Source organism: Rhinolophus hipposideros (assembly GCF_964194185.1).
Source record: "Rhinolophus hipposideros genome assembly, chromosome: 9".
NCBI classification, from domain to species: domain Eukaryota; kingdom Metazoa; phylum Chordata; class Mammalia; order Chiroptera; family Rhinolophidae; genus Rhinolophus; species Rhinolophus hipposideros.
In genome coordinates this window covers 90,466,084-90,483,351 of record NC_138055.1, presented here as the reverse complement: position 1 = coordinate 90,483,351, position 17,268 = coordinate 90,466,084, and the positions used below count along the sequence as shown (strand labels likewise).

The 17,268-nt window shown below is 40.6% G+C and overlaps 1 protein-coding gene across 1 annotated transcript in view; it reads left to right on the top strand.

Annotated features, from left to right (window-relative positions):
* Window positions 1-17,268, top strand: part of CACNA2D4 (calcium voltage-gated channel auxiliary subunit alpha2delta 4) — a gene marked incomplete at its 5' end in the record, with an annotated part of 135,071 nt that overhangs the window by 48,533 nt on the left and 69,270 nt on the right. The window contains 2 exons of the mRNA XM_081058997.1: window positions 472-558; window positions 1,116-1,187. Of these exons, the coding sequence (XP_080915123.1) occupies window positions 472-558; window positions 1,116-1,187 (159 nt within the window). The remainder of the gene's footprint in view (window positions 1-471; window positions 559-1,115; window positions 1,188-17,268) is intronic.

Below are 17,268 nucleotides of genomic sequence, written 5' to 3'. Positions count from 1 at the left end.
CAGAGGGAGTTGAGGCATCTGCAAACTGGGAATGTTTAACTTGGAGAAGGGAAGTCTTAGGAATGACAAACACCTTCAGAAATCTCAAAGGTTGTCAGGTGGAAGATGTTCTGTGTAGCTCCAGGGGAAGAACTAAGTCCAACGGTGAAAGTTACAGGGAGGCAGATTTCAGCTCGGTATGAGGTGAAATCTTCCTAAGAATTAGAGCTGTCCAAAACTGTGACAAACTGACTCAAAAACATGGAGCTCTTCGTTATGGGAAATATTCACTCGGAGGCCGTGAGACCATCTGTCACAAACGTTGACCCGGGAAGCTCTGCACGGGGTGGAAAGGTGGCCCAGATAACCTTAAGGAATCACCGAGATTCTTTGATTTTCTGAATATACCCAGAAGGCTTTATAAAAAGAGATGAAACTTGAGCGATGCCTTATGTTAACCGCATATTTTTTTTCCTGACCTGCCCACTCCAGTACAGAGAGGGAAAGAAACTGAAACCCAAACCTAACTACAACAGCGTGGATCTCTCTGAAGTGGAGTGGGAAGACCGAGCTGAAGTCGTGAGTGGGGAAAGTGGGAGAATGAGGGGTTGGTTTAGCTCTGCAGCCAGCACACAGGCCAGCTGCGTGGCTGTCAGCTCTGAGGTGACGCTATGCCTCTCAGTGGAGACTTCCAAGCTCAAACCCAGAAGCAATTCCTATAATGGGCAATTCTTCCAACAATGGCAAAAACATAACGGTATCTTCCTAAATCGCAAGGATTACTGAGGCTGCATGAGCTCGTGTCTATAAGCTACAAAGTTTGAGTTCTGTGATGTTTTCAGTCTGGCTTTTGGTGTCAGCAGCTCATCCTAGAGGAAATTATGTCTTGGTAATGACATGATGTTCCCTCACATATCAGTGCACTGTGGAACATTATCTTGGTGAATTTCCAGAATTATAAGCTAAATGGAACCTAGAATCAGGTCTCTATTTCCTCCTGGTGTTTTGCTCAGAGGAAAGAGGGAAGACCCCAAAGTGTTCCTGGGGAATCACCTCCAATCTGGTCAGTAAAGCTCAATACCTTCCACCCTCCAATGTGAGCCAATGAATTAACTCCATTATCTTTCCTCTTGAAGCTGAGAACAGCCATGATCAATGGGGAGACGGGCTCCCTCTCTATGGAAGTGAAGGTGCCACTGGACACAGGGGTAAGGCCCTAGGAGGAAGAGCCGGGTCTGGGCCCAGGAGACAGCATTGCTCAGTAGAGGTCGGGGTGGTGACAAGGAGCTTGGACTTAGCTGGATCAGAGCGTAAGACTTCGGAGCTTGCTGTAGCTTGATTAGAGAGCGTACCCGAGTGCATCAGCCCCAAACACGCATCTGGCCAAGGAGCTATCGCTCACATCAGCGCTTGGTTTTTGGCGACTACTGAGTGACGCAGTAGGTTAGTCCAAGTCGTTTACAACTCTTCTTTCTTCCTTCTGCTGCCTGCCATTTAGCCCTTTTGTTGTTTATAAAGAAAAAGAGGAGAGTAGCAGTTAATTTTGCAAATTGTTAGCAGCTCCTATAGCACGTGTTTTATGGGATGAGGTTGAAAATAATTGCTCTCCCCTATGGCTGGTTTTCCTCCCCTGTAACCACAGATGGTTAGGAACCAAGACCCTCACTGACACCGTACTCTCTTCATAGACCCACATCATTTATGAAAGATTATTTCATCTGCTCATTTAAAAGGTTCCAATGCATTTGCAGGGAATTTTCATTGTCCCTTGACATATTTACAAATGTCACCTTCCCCCTCACAGCCACCCCCACCTTCTCCGCCTGTTGCCCATCTGCCTCAGCTAAAAGAACACAGGCGTCTGTCTGCGACAATTAGACCCAAGTTCCTCCATAAACACAGACCTTCACGGAAGCCAAACAAGAAAACACTGGAGGAAAAGCCATTTATTGTATTCTTTTGAGATGCATGGACTGATTCTCACTAAGACCAATATCTGATTTCTGTGGCGTCTGCCTGCTTTTTCTAAGTTATGGCTGAGAAGAGCCTCCTGTAGACAGACTGGGTAACACCAGTGACGTGAGGCCATCAATTTCAGTACCTGTTTCTCCTGATCCAAAAGAAGAGCGATTTCTTCCATGCGCCTCTGCCTTTATCCCAACCAGACTCGCACTCACATGCACAGGGAGCTCTCGCCTAGCCCAGCCCTGACGGAGCAGTTAAGGTAGAAGTAGCTTTCATGCTAAAATGAAAAATGTAGCATGCCCATGGCATACGGCAACTTTAAGACAGATCTGAGTATGGCTAGACTACATGTAATTCAGGCTAACTTAGGAAGGTTGTATAGTTTGTCTTCCATCCTTTCCTTCTCACGCTGCCTTCACACCTCTCAATGCCACCAAGGGAGAGCCCTAATCAGATCTAGGCAGTCTGAACTTCCCCTGAAATGTTGCCCATCCCTTCCAAATTTGTTCATTGCTGCTAATAAACCGTCCAGCTTAATGTAAATTTAACAAACGCTTCCTGACACATGGGTGCTTACACAAAAGGAAGTAAGTAGGGGGCTGGTGGGAGTGATCAGAACCATGATGGGCATTTTATAACACACAGTTGTTTGTGCCTTACTGCCAGTACTATGAATAATAACAATAGCAGCTCACATTTATTAGAAATGGGACTAAGCACCTAATAAGTATTTACTCCCTTAACACTCACAACGCTATGAAGTAGGTACTATCTTACCCCATGTTACAGATGAGGAAATACAGAGAGGCTGACAGCTTGCCCAGGGTCACCTAGATGGTTAACAGTAGAGCCCACATGGATCTGATTGTAGACCACACCTTCCTGACCACTACTGTATAAGGCCTTTCCTTAGGACTGGGCCTGAGTCCTCAGCTCATTCTCCAGTGCTAACGATTTCCCAAGTCTCTTCAGAATAGCATTTCTATTCTATGTTTAAAACTCATCATCTTCTCCTCTACCTCTACCCCATCATATCAAAACTCTGCCCCTTTAATCTTTCAACTCTACACCCATGTCCAGAAGCTATTGCACCTGCACTGTGTGTAGGACGTTTTGCTGGCAGAAAGGCCACTCTGGTGCTGGTATCCAGCCTCTCTCTTCTCTAATCTATAACAATGCCCCTCTTCCCGATGGTGTCCCATTTTGCTCACTACCAACTGCTCTGTCTCCCCTACATGCCCTCCCTTTTTCACAGAGTCGCAGGCAGTCCCATTGCTTTCTTGCCTGCCAATCAATCCCAGCTTGGTGGCATGTCTTACCTGCCAAGCTTGTTCCTCCTTAGAAGCAGTCTTCAGGTCTAGGCCCAGGGAAGCTTTCTTAAAGCATGCAGCGATACCAGTTATCATTCAAGCCATCCTCTACGCAGATGGGAACTTGTTTTGCTGCCCTCCCAGGATTTTACAAGCATCCTTATTTCCCGTGGATCCATTCAGACCTTTCTACCTCTCCCCTAAACTGCAGACAGGCAACTATGGTGACATTACCAAGGACAATACCAGCACCCCCGCTTGATTTAGAGCAGGATTCACAAACTCAAAAACCTATGAGGCCAGGATAGGCCATGTTCAGAAGTGAGAGTGAGAGAAACTGACAAGCTTCAGCCCTAGTGGTGCTGGGAACTATGGCAAATGGGAGAGTACACTCGCCATCTAAAGGAGACAGCTAGGAATCCACATTTTCAAATGTGTACAAAAATATAAATCCAAACATGTTAGAAACACAATCTGGACCACTGTCTAGGATACATTTGTAATGAGTCTAGGTTTGGCTTGCAGGCCTCCTACTTGCCACCTAGATAGGAGGCTGTTTGCCCCAAAGTGTGGACCTGTAACAGGCGTCATAATTTCTAACCCTTCAGTAGCATCCTGGTCAGATATCCTGGGACATGTTTAAAAAAACAAATCGCAAAAGCAGAGTATCCTGGAGCATATTATCCAGGACACCGCCTCCCCCTTTTTAAATCATTTCCGTGTTGTTTGATAGTTTGGACCAAATAATTAGCAGTGGGGAGGAAGAGGGAGACATGGTATCTTTACTAGCCTTCAGGTTCTTCCAAGCTAACACTGCGGACCTGGGTGCATGGTGTACACACACACACACACACACACACACACACACACACACCACCACCACCACCACCAGCTCCCCCACCACACACCAGCAGCAGCGGGCACAGGCAGTTAGGGCAGCTTCCCCTCATGTTCCTCTAGTACCTTCTAATCCCTATGCACAGGGTTCAAGACAATGGGATTAGAGTGCTCTGTGGCTCTCTCTCACTCTCTCTCTCACACATACACATGTACACACACACACAATTTTCTTTTCCAACAAAGGGAGGCTATCTTTACTTTCATCCTCCAAACCTCTCCAGCACTCTCTTTCTGTTAACAGGATTAATAGGATTCAGGGATACCCCATCCCCTCCTTCTCTCTTCCTTTTGCTTCAGTCTTAAAAGATGATCTCAAAGTTCTGATTTCAGTTATGAAGAAATAGCATGCATTAAACCAGCTCTCCAGCAGATGTGACAATAATAAATCTGTACAAAACACACACACAAAAAAGTTTAAAGGCACATGAAAATGACTAAAAGGAGGCAGAAACAAGAGTTGAAGGGGAATTTAGCTGCTGCTTATGGTGGTAAAATTTGGAATCTGAGTCACACCAAGGTAGAGAGGCTTAATAAACACCTAAGAATTTCCTTTGAAAGCACAGAACAGCTACACTTTAGGAGTAAAGACTATGTGTCAAGACCCAGGGATTCACCCTGCATATAAAGACAAAGTTGACACAGAACCACCCTAACAAAAATGTAAATCCAATCCCCCATAAGCTCAAGGTGACCAGCCAATCATTTATCTGCTGATTAAAAATCAATGCTATTCAGAGGAAGACAATGTGTCTCCAACCTACTCTTCACAATATCCAATATCCAATAAACATCATCAGATGTGAAGAAACAGGAAAATGTGATACATAATTAAGAGAAAAATCAGGCTTAAAACTGACCGAGATGATTTAGTTGTTGGAATTAAAAGAAGGACTTTAAAACAGATCTAATAAATATGCACAAGGATTTTATAAAGATGGTCATAATAAATGAACAGATGGAGAATCTCAGCAGAAAAAAATGATTAGGGTTTGATCATAGAAATAGAATCACTTTAAAAAAAAAAAAAGAAATAGAATCACTACAAATGATATGAACATAGGATTTTATACTAGGGGTTAGACCTTGTGAAATTGTGGGAGCTGGTGAAGAAGTCTATGGAAGGCTGGTGTCTGCATCCAGTGGTGGGCTTGAAGTCATCATAGTTCCACAGGGCCAGCAGTTGGGAAGGTTAGCTGAATGACATGTGGGGGAAAGCAAGAACAAACTAAAACCCAAGAGGGAAAACTAAGATCTATACCTGTTTCTCACGACCTCCAACCACATGATCGCGGTGACCTGCAGAAGGAGCCAGTGCCCTTCTCATGGAGCTACAGCCACTGGGCTCAGATCTCAGAGTAACCGAAGGAGGACATGCACTGGCACCTGAGAAGCTTTAATTCTGGCTGTTGCCCCATGCCAAGAAAGTAAGCTCAGGGCAAGATGCAAGTGCCTGGTACTCACCTTTAGCATGTGATGGTTGCCGCTTCGCGTCTGTCTTACAAATCTCATGAAAACGCCTCTTTTGGCCAACTCTAACTTGTAACCATACAGGAAAGTAAGTCTGGAAGTGTAGTTCCAGCTTTGTTAATTTGACACAATATAAAACCACCAAAAGAACCAAATGGAATTTCTAAAACGGAGGAGCACAATATCTGAAATGAAATTTTTACTAGATGGGCTTAAGAGCAGATTGGAGAAAAAGTGGGGCAGTGAAATTGAAGACATTCAAATATAAATAAACCAATCTGAAGAACAGAAAACAATTTTTTGAAAAAAATTGTCCTCAGTTACCAATGGTCTAACCTACATCTTTGGAATCCCATAAGAAAGGAGAATGAGTGGAGCAGAAAACAAGTGTTTGAAAAAACAATGCACCAAATAGCCTGAATTTGGGGGAAAACATCAACCAATAGATGTAAGAATATCAGCAAACCCCAAGCAGGAGAAAAAGAAAAAGCTACACCTAGGTACATCATAGTACACCAGCTAAAAAATCGAAGATAAGGGAAGAGCCTAAAAGAAGCTACAGGCAGCTGGCCTTGGTTGGTGGCTTGGCCTCTCCCAGGTACCTGCAAGCCCAGCATGGATGGAAGACATCTTTGTATCACTCTGTGGCTCATGCCAGGTGACCCTGGGCAGGGCAAAGGTGGCTGCTGGACTTGGCCTGCAGTGGAGCCCCTCCCAGGGCCAGAATACTTGCTGGCCAACTTCAGATCAAGCCAGAGCACCACCCAGCTGCTTCCATAAATGACACGTCTAAAGGGCAGACTGGGCAGGCACCAGAGATCTGCTAAAGCAAATCCTGCTCTATAGTCAGGTCCTGCATCACAGCTCCTCCATTGAAGTCACCCCAGTCCTCATAACCAATCATCCTGAGGGTCAGTCCCTCCCACTGATATGCAAACAGCAACCAAGTTTCAACTATGAGGGCACACACGACTGGCACAAGGGACACATCAGGAGCACCAGGCTCAGGTGACTGGGAGACTGTGCCACTGGGCCCACAAGACACCTACTACGTATGGCCACTTTACTAACAGTAGGAGACGTAGCACCTCTAGCTAATAAATAGAAACAAACACAAAGAGACAGCCAAAATAGGGGGCGAAAAGCATGTCTCAAATGAAAGAACAGAATAAAACTTCAGAAAAAGAACTAAATAAATGCAGACAAACAATCTACCAGACACAGAGTTCACAACACTGATTATAAGGATGCTCAATGATCTCAGTGAAAACTTCAACAAAGAGATAGGAAACATAAAAATGAGATAGAAAAAGTAAAATAGAACCAGTCACAAACGAAGAATACAACAACTGAAAAAAAGAATATATTGAGGATGATGTCATAAAATGGCAGTGTGAGGTGAGCCTCTTAAAAACTCCCCTGGAATTTACAACAAATCCAAGAACTAAACTCCACAAAGGACTCCATGCACAGCAGACATGCAAGAAGAAAAGGCCCACTACTGAATTCACCTAAAGGTGGGCAAATCGCGGAGCTGGGGAGGAGGAAAAGGAGAAGCTCGGAGATGGAGCCCCGGGCACAGGACACAGACCTGGCTCAGTGCTCCGAGCTCGCTGCATCCCGGAACCACCGCAGCTGCGGGAGAGGGAAGGACTCGGACTGCTAGGGCTCCGCTTACGGCCCACAGGGCTGAGGGGACAGCATATAGCACGGCTGAATCCAACGCTCACGGCAGAGACCTCAGAGCAAAGACTGAGGGAAGAGGGCTGAAATCGGTGGTTTAAGCCCTCACTGCTGAGCGGAGAATGGAAGCCTTAGGCACTGAGACTAGCTGCCCCCTCCCTACCCTCCCAGAGCTCGCCCTGCCCCCACCTGCCTGGTGCTAGAAGCGATAAAATAGCAGTGTCAGATCAAAAGAACAGAATATTTGCTATTCAGAGAACTGTGGGGCGCAGACACAGATTCGCAGTCCAACTAGTTCCGGCAAAAGGGAGGGAGCTGTGGAAGCAGGACCGGCTGTGGTGGTGGTCGCCACCATTGCTCTGGGCCACCTCTCACAACTCACCCTGCCCCTGGCCCCACCTATCTGGGCAGATCCCTGCAGGAGTAAACAGAACTGCTGAAACATACGGGCTCTGAATCGGGTGCAGAAAGAGCTTTGGCACTTCAAAAGCTCTCCGCATCTCCACAGGGACGTGTCGCCCTGTGACCCGGGTGAACTATTAACAGAGGAGAGGCCCGTCTCCCAGGGCACCCCCCATTGTGTGAGAAGCTGGAATAGTGCAGAGAAAACATAGCACTACCGTGTGAGAGAGAGAAAAAAAGGCTACAGTTGGAGAGAAAATAAAACATTATACCAACAAGTACTGGAAAAGAAATGAAAGACCTCTTTCTATCAACCTGTTGCAGAACCCACTCCTGTAGATGTCTAGGAAGAGAAATAATAAATCACTAATTACCATGAATAACCAAGGTAACAAGACAGCTCAGGAAGAAAATGAAAAGTCTCCAGAAAATGAACTTAAAGACATAGAAATATCTGACTTAAATGACAGAGAATTCAAGATTCCAGTTCTTAAAAAACTCAATGAGATGCAAGAAAACACAAACAGGCAGTTTACTGAATTCAGCAACACAATCAAAGTACAAAATGAACATTTTACCAAAGAGATTGAAATTTTAAAAAAGAACCAAATAGAATTTCTGGAGATTAAGAACTCAATAAAAGAAATGAAGAATGAAATACCCAGTTTAGGTAGTAGAGTTGACCAGAAGGAGGAAAGAATCAATGACGTTGACAATAGAAATCTGGAAATGACATGGAAGGAAAAGGAAAGAGACTTGAGACTTAAAAGAAATAAAATAACTCTACAAGAACTTTCTGACTCCATCAGAAAAAGCAATATAAGAATAATGGGCATACCAGAAGGAGAAGAAAGAGAGAAGGGAACACAGAGTATATTCAAACAAATAATCGACAAGAACTTCCCAAACTTCTGGAAAGAACTGGATCCTCGAATCCAAGAAGCAAATAGAACACCTAATTATCTCAACCCCAACAGACCTTCTCCAAGGCACATTGTATTGAAGTTGTCAAAAATTAACGACAGAGAAACAATCCTCAAGGCAGCCAGGGAAAAGAAGACAGTAACCTACAAAAGAAAGCCCATTAGATTATCATCAGATTTTTCAGCAGAAACTCTACAAGCCAGGAGGGAGTGGAATCAAATATTCAAACAATTGAAAGAGAAATCATGAGCCACGAATAATATATCCAGCAAAGATATCCTTTAGATATGAAGGAGGAATAAAGACCTTTCCAGACATACAGAAGCTGAGGGAATTTTCTAACACACAACCTGCACTACAAGAAATACTGAAGGAGGCTATTCGACCAGCATAAATAAAGGTAATTTGTGACAACCAAAACATAAAAGGAGACTAAAGGCCTGAACTGAAATATGGGAATGGAGAAAGTAAGCATGCTGAAGAAAATGGAATACTCTAAATATCAAACTTTCTTTTACATAAACTTAATGGTAAACACTCAACAAAATCCAGAACTGAAATAAATAATGTAATAAAAGAAGAAACAGGGAAAAATCATAGAATACCACCACACAGAAATAATAGACAACAACAAAAAGGCAAAGAAACAATGGAGACACAGTCTTACCAGAAAACTAAAGATAGAATGATAGGAAGTCCTCACATATCAATAATCACCCTAAATGTAAATGAACTGAATGCACCAATAAAAAGGCACAGAGTAGCAGATTGGATCAAAAAACTAAATTCAACCATATGCTGCCTCCAAGAGACACATCTCAGCTACAAGGATGAACATAGACTCAAAGTGAAAGGGTGGAAATTGACACTTCAAGCAAATGGTATCCAGAGAAAATCAAGTGTAGCCATAATGGTATCAGATGAAACAGACTTCAGGGTGAAAAAGGTAACAAGGGACAAAGATGGACATTTTATAAAGGTGAAGGGGACTATACAACAAGAAGACATAACAATAGTTATGCCCCCAATCAGGGAGCACCAAAATATACCAAGCAACTACTAACAGAACTAAAGGGAGAAATTGACCAAAACACAATTATACTAGGGGACTTAAATACATCATTGACAGCTATGGATAGATCATCCAAACAGAAAATAAATAAATGGCAGCCCTAAATGACATATTAGATGAAATAGCATAATTGACATTTATAGAGCACTTCATCCTAGAACATCAGACTATACATTTTTTTCTAGTGTACATGGAATATTCTCAAGGATAGACTATATATTGGGGCATAAAACTAGTCTCAGGAAATTTAAGAAGATTGAAATCATACCAAGCATATTCTCTGATCACAAGGCTTTGAAATTGGATATCAACTGCAAAAAGAAGGCAGGAAAAAACACAAATACATAGAGATTAAACAACATACTTTTAAAGAACGACTGGGTCAAAGAAGAAATTAGAGGAGAGATCAAAATATACATAGAAACAAATGACAATGAAAATATATCCTACCAAAATATTTGGGATACAGTGAAAGCAGTTTTAAGAGGAAAATTTATATCATTACAGGCCTATCTCAAGAAACAAGAGAAATCCCACATAAATATTCTCACGTTACACATCAAAGAACTAGAAAAAGAATAAATGAAACCCAAAGTCAGCAGAAGAAAGGGAATAATAAAAATCTGAGCAGAACTAAATGAAATAGAGAACAAAAAGACGATAGAAAAAAATTAATGTGACAAAGAGCTCGTTCTTTGAAAAGATTAATAAAATTGACAAACCCTTGGCTAGACTCACTAAGATAAAAAGAGAGAAGACACTAATTAACAAAATCAGAAATGAAAAAGGGGAAGTTATCACGAACACCACAGAAATACAAAGGATCATTCAAGAATACTATGAAGGACTATATGCCACCAAACTCAATAACCTAGAAGAAATGGACAAGTTCTTAGAAACATATAGCCTTCCAAGGCTGAACCATGAAGAACTGGAAAATCTAAACAGACCGAACACCAGTAATGAAATTGAATGAGTCATCCAAAACCTTCCCAAAAGCAAAAGTCCGGGACCAGATGGCTTCACTAGTGAATTCTACCAAACCTTCAAAGAGGATCTAATATCAATCCTGCTCAAACTCTTTCAAAAAATTGAAGAAGAGACAGTACTCCCTAACTCATTTTATGAGGCCAACATTATCCATATACTAAAACCTGGTAAGGACAACACAAAAAAAGAAAACTACAGACCAATATCTTTGATGAATACAAATGCAAAAATCATAAACAAAATTCTAGCAAATCGAATGCAACAATGCATTAAAAAGATTATTCATCACGACCAAGTGGGTTTCATCCCCAGGGCACAAGGATGGTTCAACATCCGCAAATCCATCAATGTGATACATTACATTAACAAAATAAAGGACAAAAATCATATGATTATATCAATTGATGCAGAAAAAGCATTTGACAAAGTACAACATCCATTTATGATTAAAACACTTAATAAAATAGGTATGGAAGGATAATACCTTAACATAATAAAGGTCATCTATGACAAGCCCTCAGCTAATATAATAATTAATGGTGAAAAACTGAAACCCATTGTTCTACATTCAGGAACATGACAGGGCTGTCCCCCATCATCTCTGCTTTTCAATATAGAGTTGGAAGTCCTCGTCAAAGCAATCAGGCAAGAGAAAGAAATCCAGTAGTACCTTGGTTTTCAAACGTCTCCAATGACGAACATTTCAGTTTACAAATGCCATAAATTTTATGGCTCTATGATTTCATTAGATAGTAAAATTCATGCTAACTTTGCAGTTTTGAGGGTTAATTTTAAAGGTAAGGAATGGATTAATCAATTTTGCATTATTTTCTAAGGGGAAACTGTGCCTTGGTTTTCGAACATTTCAGAACTTGAACGGTCTCCAGAATGGATTATATTCGAAACCGAGGTACCACTGTAAAAGGCATCCAAATTTGGAACGAAGAAGTTAAATTGTCACTCTTTGCATATGACATGATGTTATATATAGAAAACCCTAAAGACTCCAACAAAAAGCTACTAGAAACAATCAACGAATACAGTAAAGTTGCCGGCTACAAAATCAACATACAAAAGTCCATTGCATTCCTATATACTAACAATGAAATCTCCGAAAAAGAAATAAAAAAAAAAAACAATTCTTTTTGCAACTGCAACGAAAATAATATAATACCTAGGAATAAAGTTAACCAAGGATGTGAAAGACCTATATGCTGAAAACTATAAGACATTTTTAAAAGAAATTGAAGACTACACAAAGAAATGGAAAGACATTCCGTGCTCATGGATTGGAAGAATCAACATAGTTAAAATGACTGTATTACCCAAAGCAATATACAGATTTAATGCAATCCCCATCAAAACCCCAATGGCATGTTTTAAACAAATAGAACGAAAAATCATCAGATTTGTATGGAAACACAAAGACCCAGAGTAGCCAAAGCAATCCTAAGAAAAAAGAACAATGCTGGAGATATCACACTCCCTGACTTTAGCTTGTACTACAGGGCTACAATAATCAAAACAGCATGGTATTGGCAGAAAAACAGACACACAGACCAATGGAATAGAACTGAGAACCCAGAAATAAACCCACCTAAATATGGACAGATAATTTTTGACAAAGAAGCAAAAAAACATACAAGGAGAAAAGACATCCTTTTCAATAAATGGTGTTGGGAGAATTGGAAAGCGAGGTGCAAAAGAATGAGACTGGACTGCTATCTGTCACCATGTACCAGACAGTGGTACAAAATTAATTCAAAATGGATCAGAGACCTAAGCATAAGACCTGAAACATAAACTGCATAGAAGAAAACATAGGTACTAAACTTATGGACCTTGGGTTCAAAGAGCATTTTATGAATTGGACTCCAAAGACAATGGAAGTAAAAGCTAAAATAAATGAATGGGACTATATGAAACTTAAAAGCTTCTGCACAGCAAAAGAAACCATCGACAAAATAAAGAGGCAACTAACTGAATGGGAGAATATTTTTGCAAACAGTGCCTCCAATAAGGGGCTAATATCCAAAATATACAAGGAACTCATGAAACTCAACAACAAAAAACCAAACAACCCAATTGAAAAATGGGCAGATGACCTGAAGAGACATTTCTCCAAAGAGGACATACAAATGGCAAATAGACATATGAAAAAATGCTCAACATCGCTAATCATCAGAGAAATGCTAATAAAAACCACAATGAGATATCACCTCATCCCAGTTAGAATGGCTACCATCAACTTGTTAAAGTGTTGGAGAGGCTGTGGAGAAAAAGGAACCCTCATACACTGTTTTTGGGAATGCCGGTTGGTGCAGCTGCTATGGAAGGCAGTGTGGAGGTTCCTCAAAAAATTAAGAATAAAATTACCATATGACACAACAATCCCTTTTCTGGGTATCTACCAAAAAAATCTGAAAACATTTATCCATAAAGATATGTGTGCTCCAATGTTCATTGCAGCTTTATTTACAGTGGCCAAGACATGGAAACAACCAAAATGTCTTTTAATAGATGAATGGATAAAGAAGTTGTGGTATATATACACAATGGAATACTATTCAGCAGTAAGAAAAGATGATATAGGAACATTTGTGACAACATGGATAAATCTTGAGATTATAATGCTAAGCGAAATATGTCAGACAGAAAAAGCAGAGAACCGTATGATTTCACTGATATGTAGTATATAAAACTAAAAACAACAAAAGAACAAGAAAAACAAATGAAGTAAAAAAACTCATAGACATAGACAATAGTTTAGGGGTTACCAGAGGGTAAGGAGAGAGGGGGGCTCTAGAAGAGGGTAAACAGGGTCTAATATATGGTGACGGAAAGAGAACTGACTGTGGGTGGTGAACACACAATGGGATTTATAGATGATGTAATACAGAGTTGCACACCTGAAATCTATGTAACTTTACTAACATTTGTCACCCCAATAAACTTTAATTTATTGTAAAAAAAAAAGTGTACATTGAGGGAATCAACAGAAGATTAGATGAAACAGAGGATCAAATCAGTTATTTAGAAATTGAGGTATATAAAACACCCAATCAAAACAGCAAAAAGAAAAAAGAATCCAAAGAAATGAGGATAGTTTAAGGGACCTCTGGGATAACATCAAGCATACGAACATTCACATCCTGGGGGTACCAGAAGGAGAAGAAAGAGAGCAAGGAACTGAAAACCTCTTTGAAGGAATAATGATTCAAAACTTCCCTAACCTGGTGAAGGAAATAGACATAGAAGCCCAGGAAGCACAGAGTCCCAAACAAGATGAACCCAAAGAGGCCCATAGCAAGACACATCATAATTAAAATGCCAAAGGTTAAAGGCAAAGAGAGAATCTTAAAAGCAGCAAGAGAAAAGCAATTAGTTACCTACAAGGTAGCTCCCATAAGACTGTCAGCTGATTTCTCAACGGAAACTTTGCAGGCCAAAAATGAGTGGCAGGAAATATTCAAAGTCAAGAAAAGCGAGGACTTACAACCAAGATTACTATACCCAGCTAAGCTATCATTTAGAATTAAAGGACAGATAAAGAGCTTCCCAGACAAGAAAAAGCTAAAGGAGTTCATCACCACCAAACCAGTATTACAAGGAATGTTAGAGGGGCTTCCTGAAGAAGAAGAAGAAAAAGAAGCAGGAGGAGGACGAGAAGGAGGAGGAGGAGGAGGAGGAAGAGAAATCAAATATATGAATAATAAAATGGTAATAACTACATACCTATCAACAATTACTTTAAATGTAAATTGATTAAATACTCCAATCAAAAGACATGGGAGGGGGGGAGGCCTGAATGGATGAGAAAGAAGACCCTTACATATGCTACAAGAGACTCACTTTAGATTTAAAGACACACAGAGACTGAAAGTAAAGGGATGGAAAAAGACATTTCATGCAAATGTAAAAAAAAAGGCTGTAGTAGCAATACTTATAATAAACAAAATAGACTTTAAAACAAAGACTATATCAAGAGACAAAGAAGGACCCAGTAATCCCACTTCTGGGTATTTATCCGAAGAAACCCAAAACACACCTTGAAAGGACATGTGTATCCATATGTTCAGTGCAGCATTATTTGCAATAGCCATGATATGAGGCAAACTGGCTGTCCATCAGTGGATAAATGGATAAAGAAAAGGTGGTACATATATACAATGGAATATTAGCCATAAAAAAGAATGAAATCTTGCCATATGCGGCAGCATACATGGATGGACCTGGAGGGTATTGTGCTGAGTGGAGGGTCAGACAGAGAAAGACAAATGCCATATGATTTCACTTACATGTGGAATCTAAAGAACAAAATAAACAAACAAACAAAACAGAAACAAACTCATAGATACAGAGAGCATTTTGATGTTTACCAAGTGGGAAGTGGTTGGGGGGGGGGGTAAAAAGGGGAAGGTATTAGGAAGTACAAACTGGCAGTTACAAAATAGTCATGGGGATTTAAAATATAGCATAAGGAATATAATGAATAATGTAGTAACTATGTTTGGTGTCAAATAGGTACTAGATTTATCAGGGTGATCACTTTGTAAGTTATATAAATGTCTAATCACTATGCTACATACCTGAAACCAATATAATATTGTATGTCAACTGTAATTGAAAGAAAAATAGAGGTGTGGGTCACGCTGAAGCCAGATGCTACTTGTTTGAGGTTTGTGAACCTCTGAGAGATTTTTAGGAAAGTCAGAAGCATGAGCCAAGACAGGCCATTTGTGTGGAATAGCCACTGGAAGCAGCTTTGGTGGGCCCACACGTTGGGTGGGGCAGGGTCTCAGGGAATCATCAGGTGGGTCGGTTGATGTTAGCCAAATTGAGACTCAGGAATGGTGGCTGTCTGTATCTTCATGCTGGGAGTGGGGAAGGCTGTCAAAGGAAAAATGGCCTCCACCAGTACTTCTGTCTGGAAGAGAGGTGTCCCTCCAGCCCTTGCCCTGAAGCCAGACAGCTCAGCTCCTCCCTGGATTTCCCTGGCACCTTTCAAGCTGCTGCCTCAGACCTGGAGATCAGAGCAAGTGAGTCCATCAGCAAGTGAGTCCATCAGTGAGTAAGTCTATGTGTGGACACTTTAAAAGGAACACTTGGGACTCCAGCCACAATTTCTGCTGGTTTTCATAGCCAGAAGTTGTGGGAACTCCTCTTCTTAGCACTGAAACCTTGGGCTGGGGAGCCTGTGTGGGGCTGGGACCCCTTGCTCCTCTGGGTCTCCAACCCTCCTACCAGTTTCAGGGTGGCTTCTTCTGTATGTCCTTAGTTACAGGACTCCTGTTCAGCTAGACCTCAGATAATTCTCGGTGATGATTGTTCTGTAGTTTAGTTGTAATTTTGATGTGGTCATCAGAGGAAGCAAGCACAGCATTTACCTACTCTGCCATCTTGATCAAAAAATTTAAATTATTTTTAAATTCCAATTTCAATAGCATAAAACAACATAAAATACTTAGGTATAAATTTATATATATATATGTGTGTGTGTGTGTGTATACATATGTATATACATATTTATGCATACATATGTATATATATATATATTTAAATTTAATAATTTAAACTACAGAGCATTGCAGGAACATTTTCAAAGAAAAAATTAAATATAGAGAAAGATATAACCATGTTTATGAGTTGTGAGATCAATATTGTTAAGATGTCCATTCTCTCCAGATTGATCTATGGCTCCAACACAATCCCAATCAGAATTTGAGTAGACTTCTTCTGGATATAGACTAGAAGGTGAATAGAAGAAGGTGATTCTAACATCTATATGAAAATGCAAAGAGCCTAAAATGACCAAAAATACCTTGAAAAAAAATAATAAATTTGGATGATTCACACTACCTGATTTTAAAACTAACTATAAAGCTATTGTAACCAACCAAGGTAGTATTCACATAAGAATAGACAAAGGGATTGAGAATCCAGAAATAAACTCACATGTGGTCAATGATTTTCAATAAAGACACTAGTAAATCAACAGCGAACGGGAAGTCTTTTTAACAAATGGTGCTAGAACAACTGAATAAGTGTATGAAAAAAAATAAACACTGAGCCATTCACAACACACACAAAAATTAATTTGAGATGGATCATAGCCCTCAATGTAAAAGCAAACACTATAAAGCTTCTACAAGAAAACATAGGAGAAAATCTTCACAACCTGAGATTATGCAAAGATTTTTTTAGACAAACACGAAAAGTGCTAAACACAAAATAAAATTTGATAAAGTAGACTTCATCAAAAGCAAAAAGTTCTGCCCATCAAAAGTCACCATTAAGAGCTCTTCTCCATCTTGCAAGATGGTGGGTGAAAAAGCTGAGAAGCCGGCCACTAAGGAGAAGAAACCTGAAGCCAAGAAGGCTGACGCTGGTGCAAGGTTAAGAAGGGTAACCTCCAAGCCAAAATGCCTAAGAAGGGGAAGCCCCACTGCAGCCGATCCTCTGTCCTGGTCAGAGGAATCAGTGGATAGTCCCAATAGGCCACGTGTTCCCAAAAGGCCATGTACAAGAGGAAGTATTTAGCAGCTAAAGCGAAGATTGAAAAGAAAAAGGAAAATA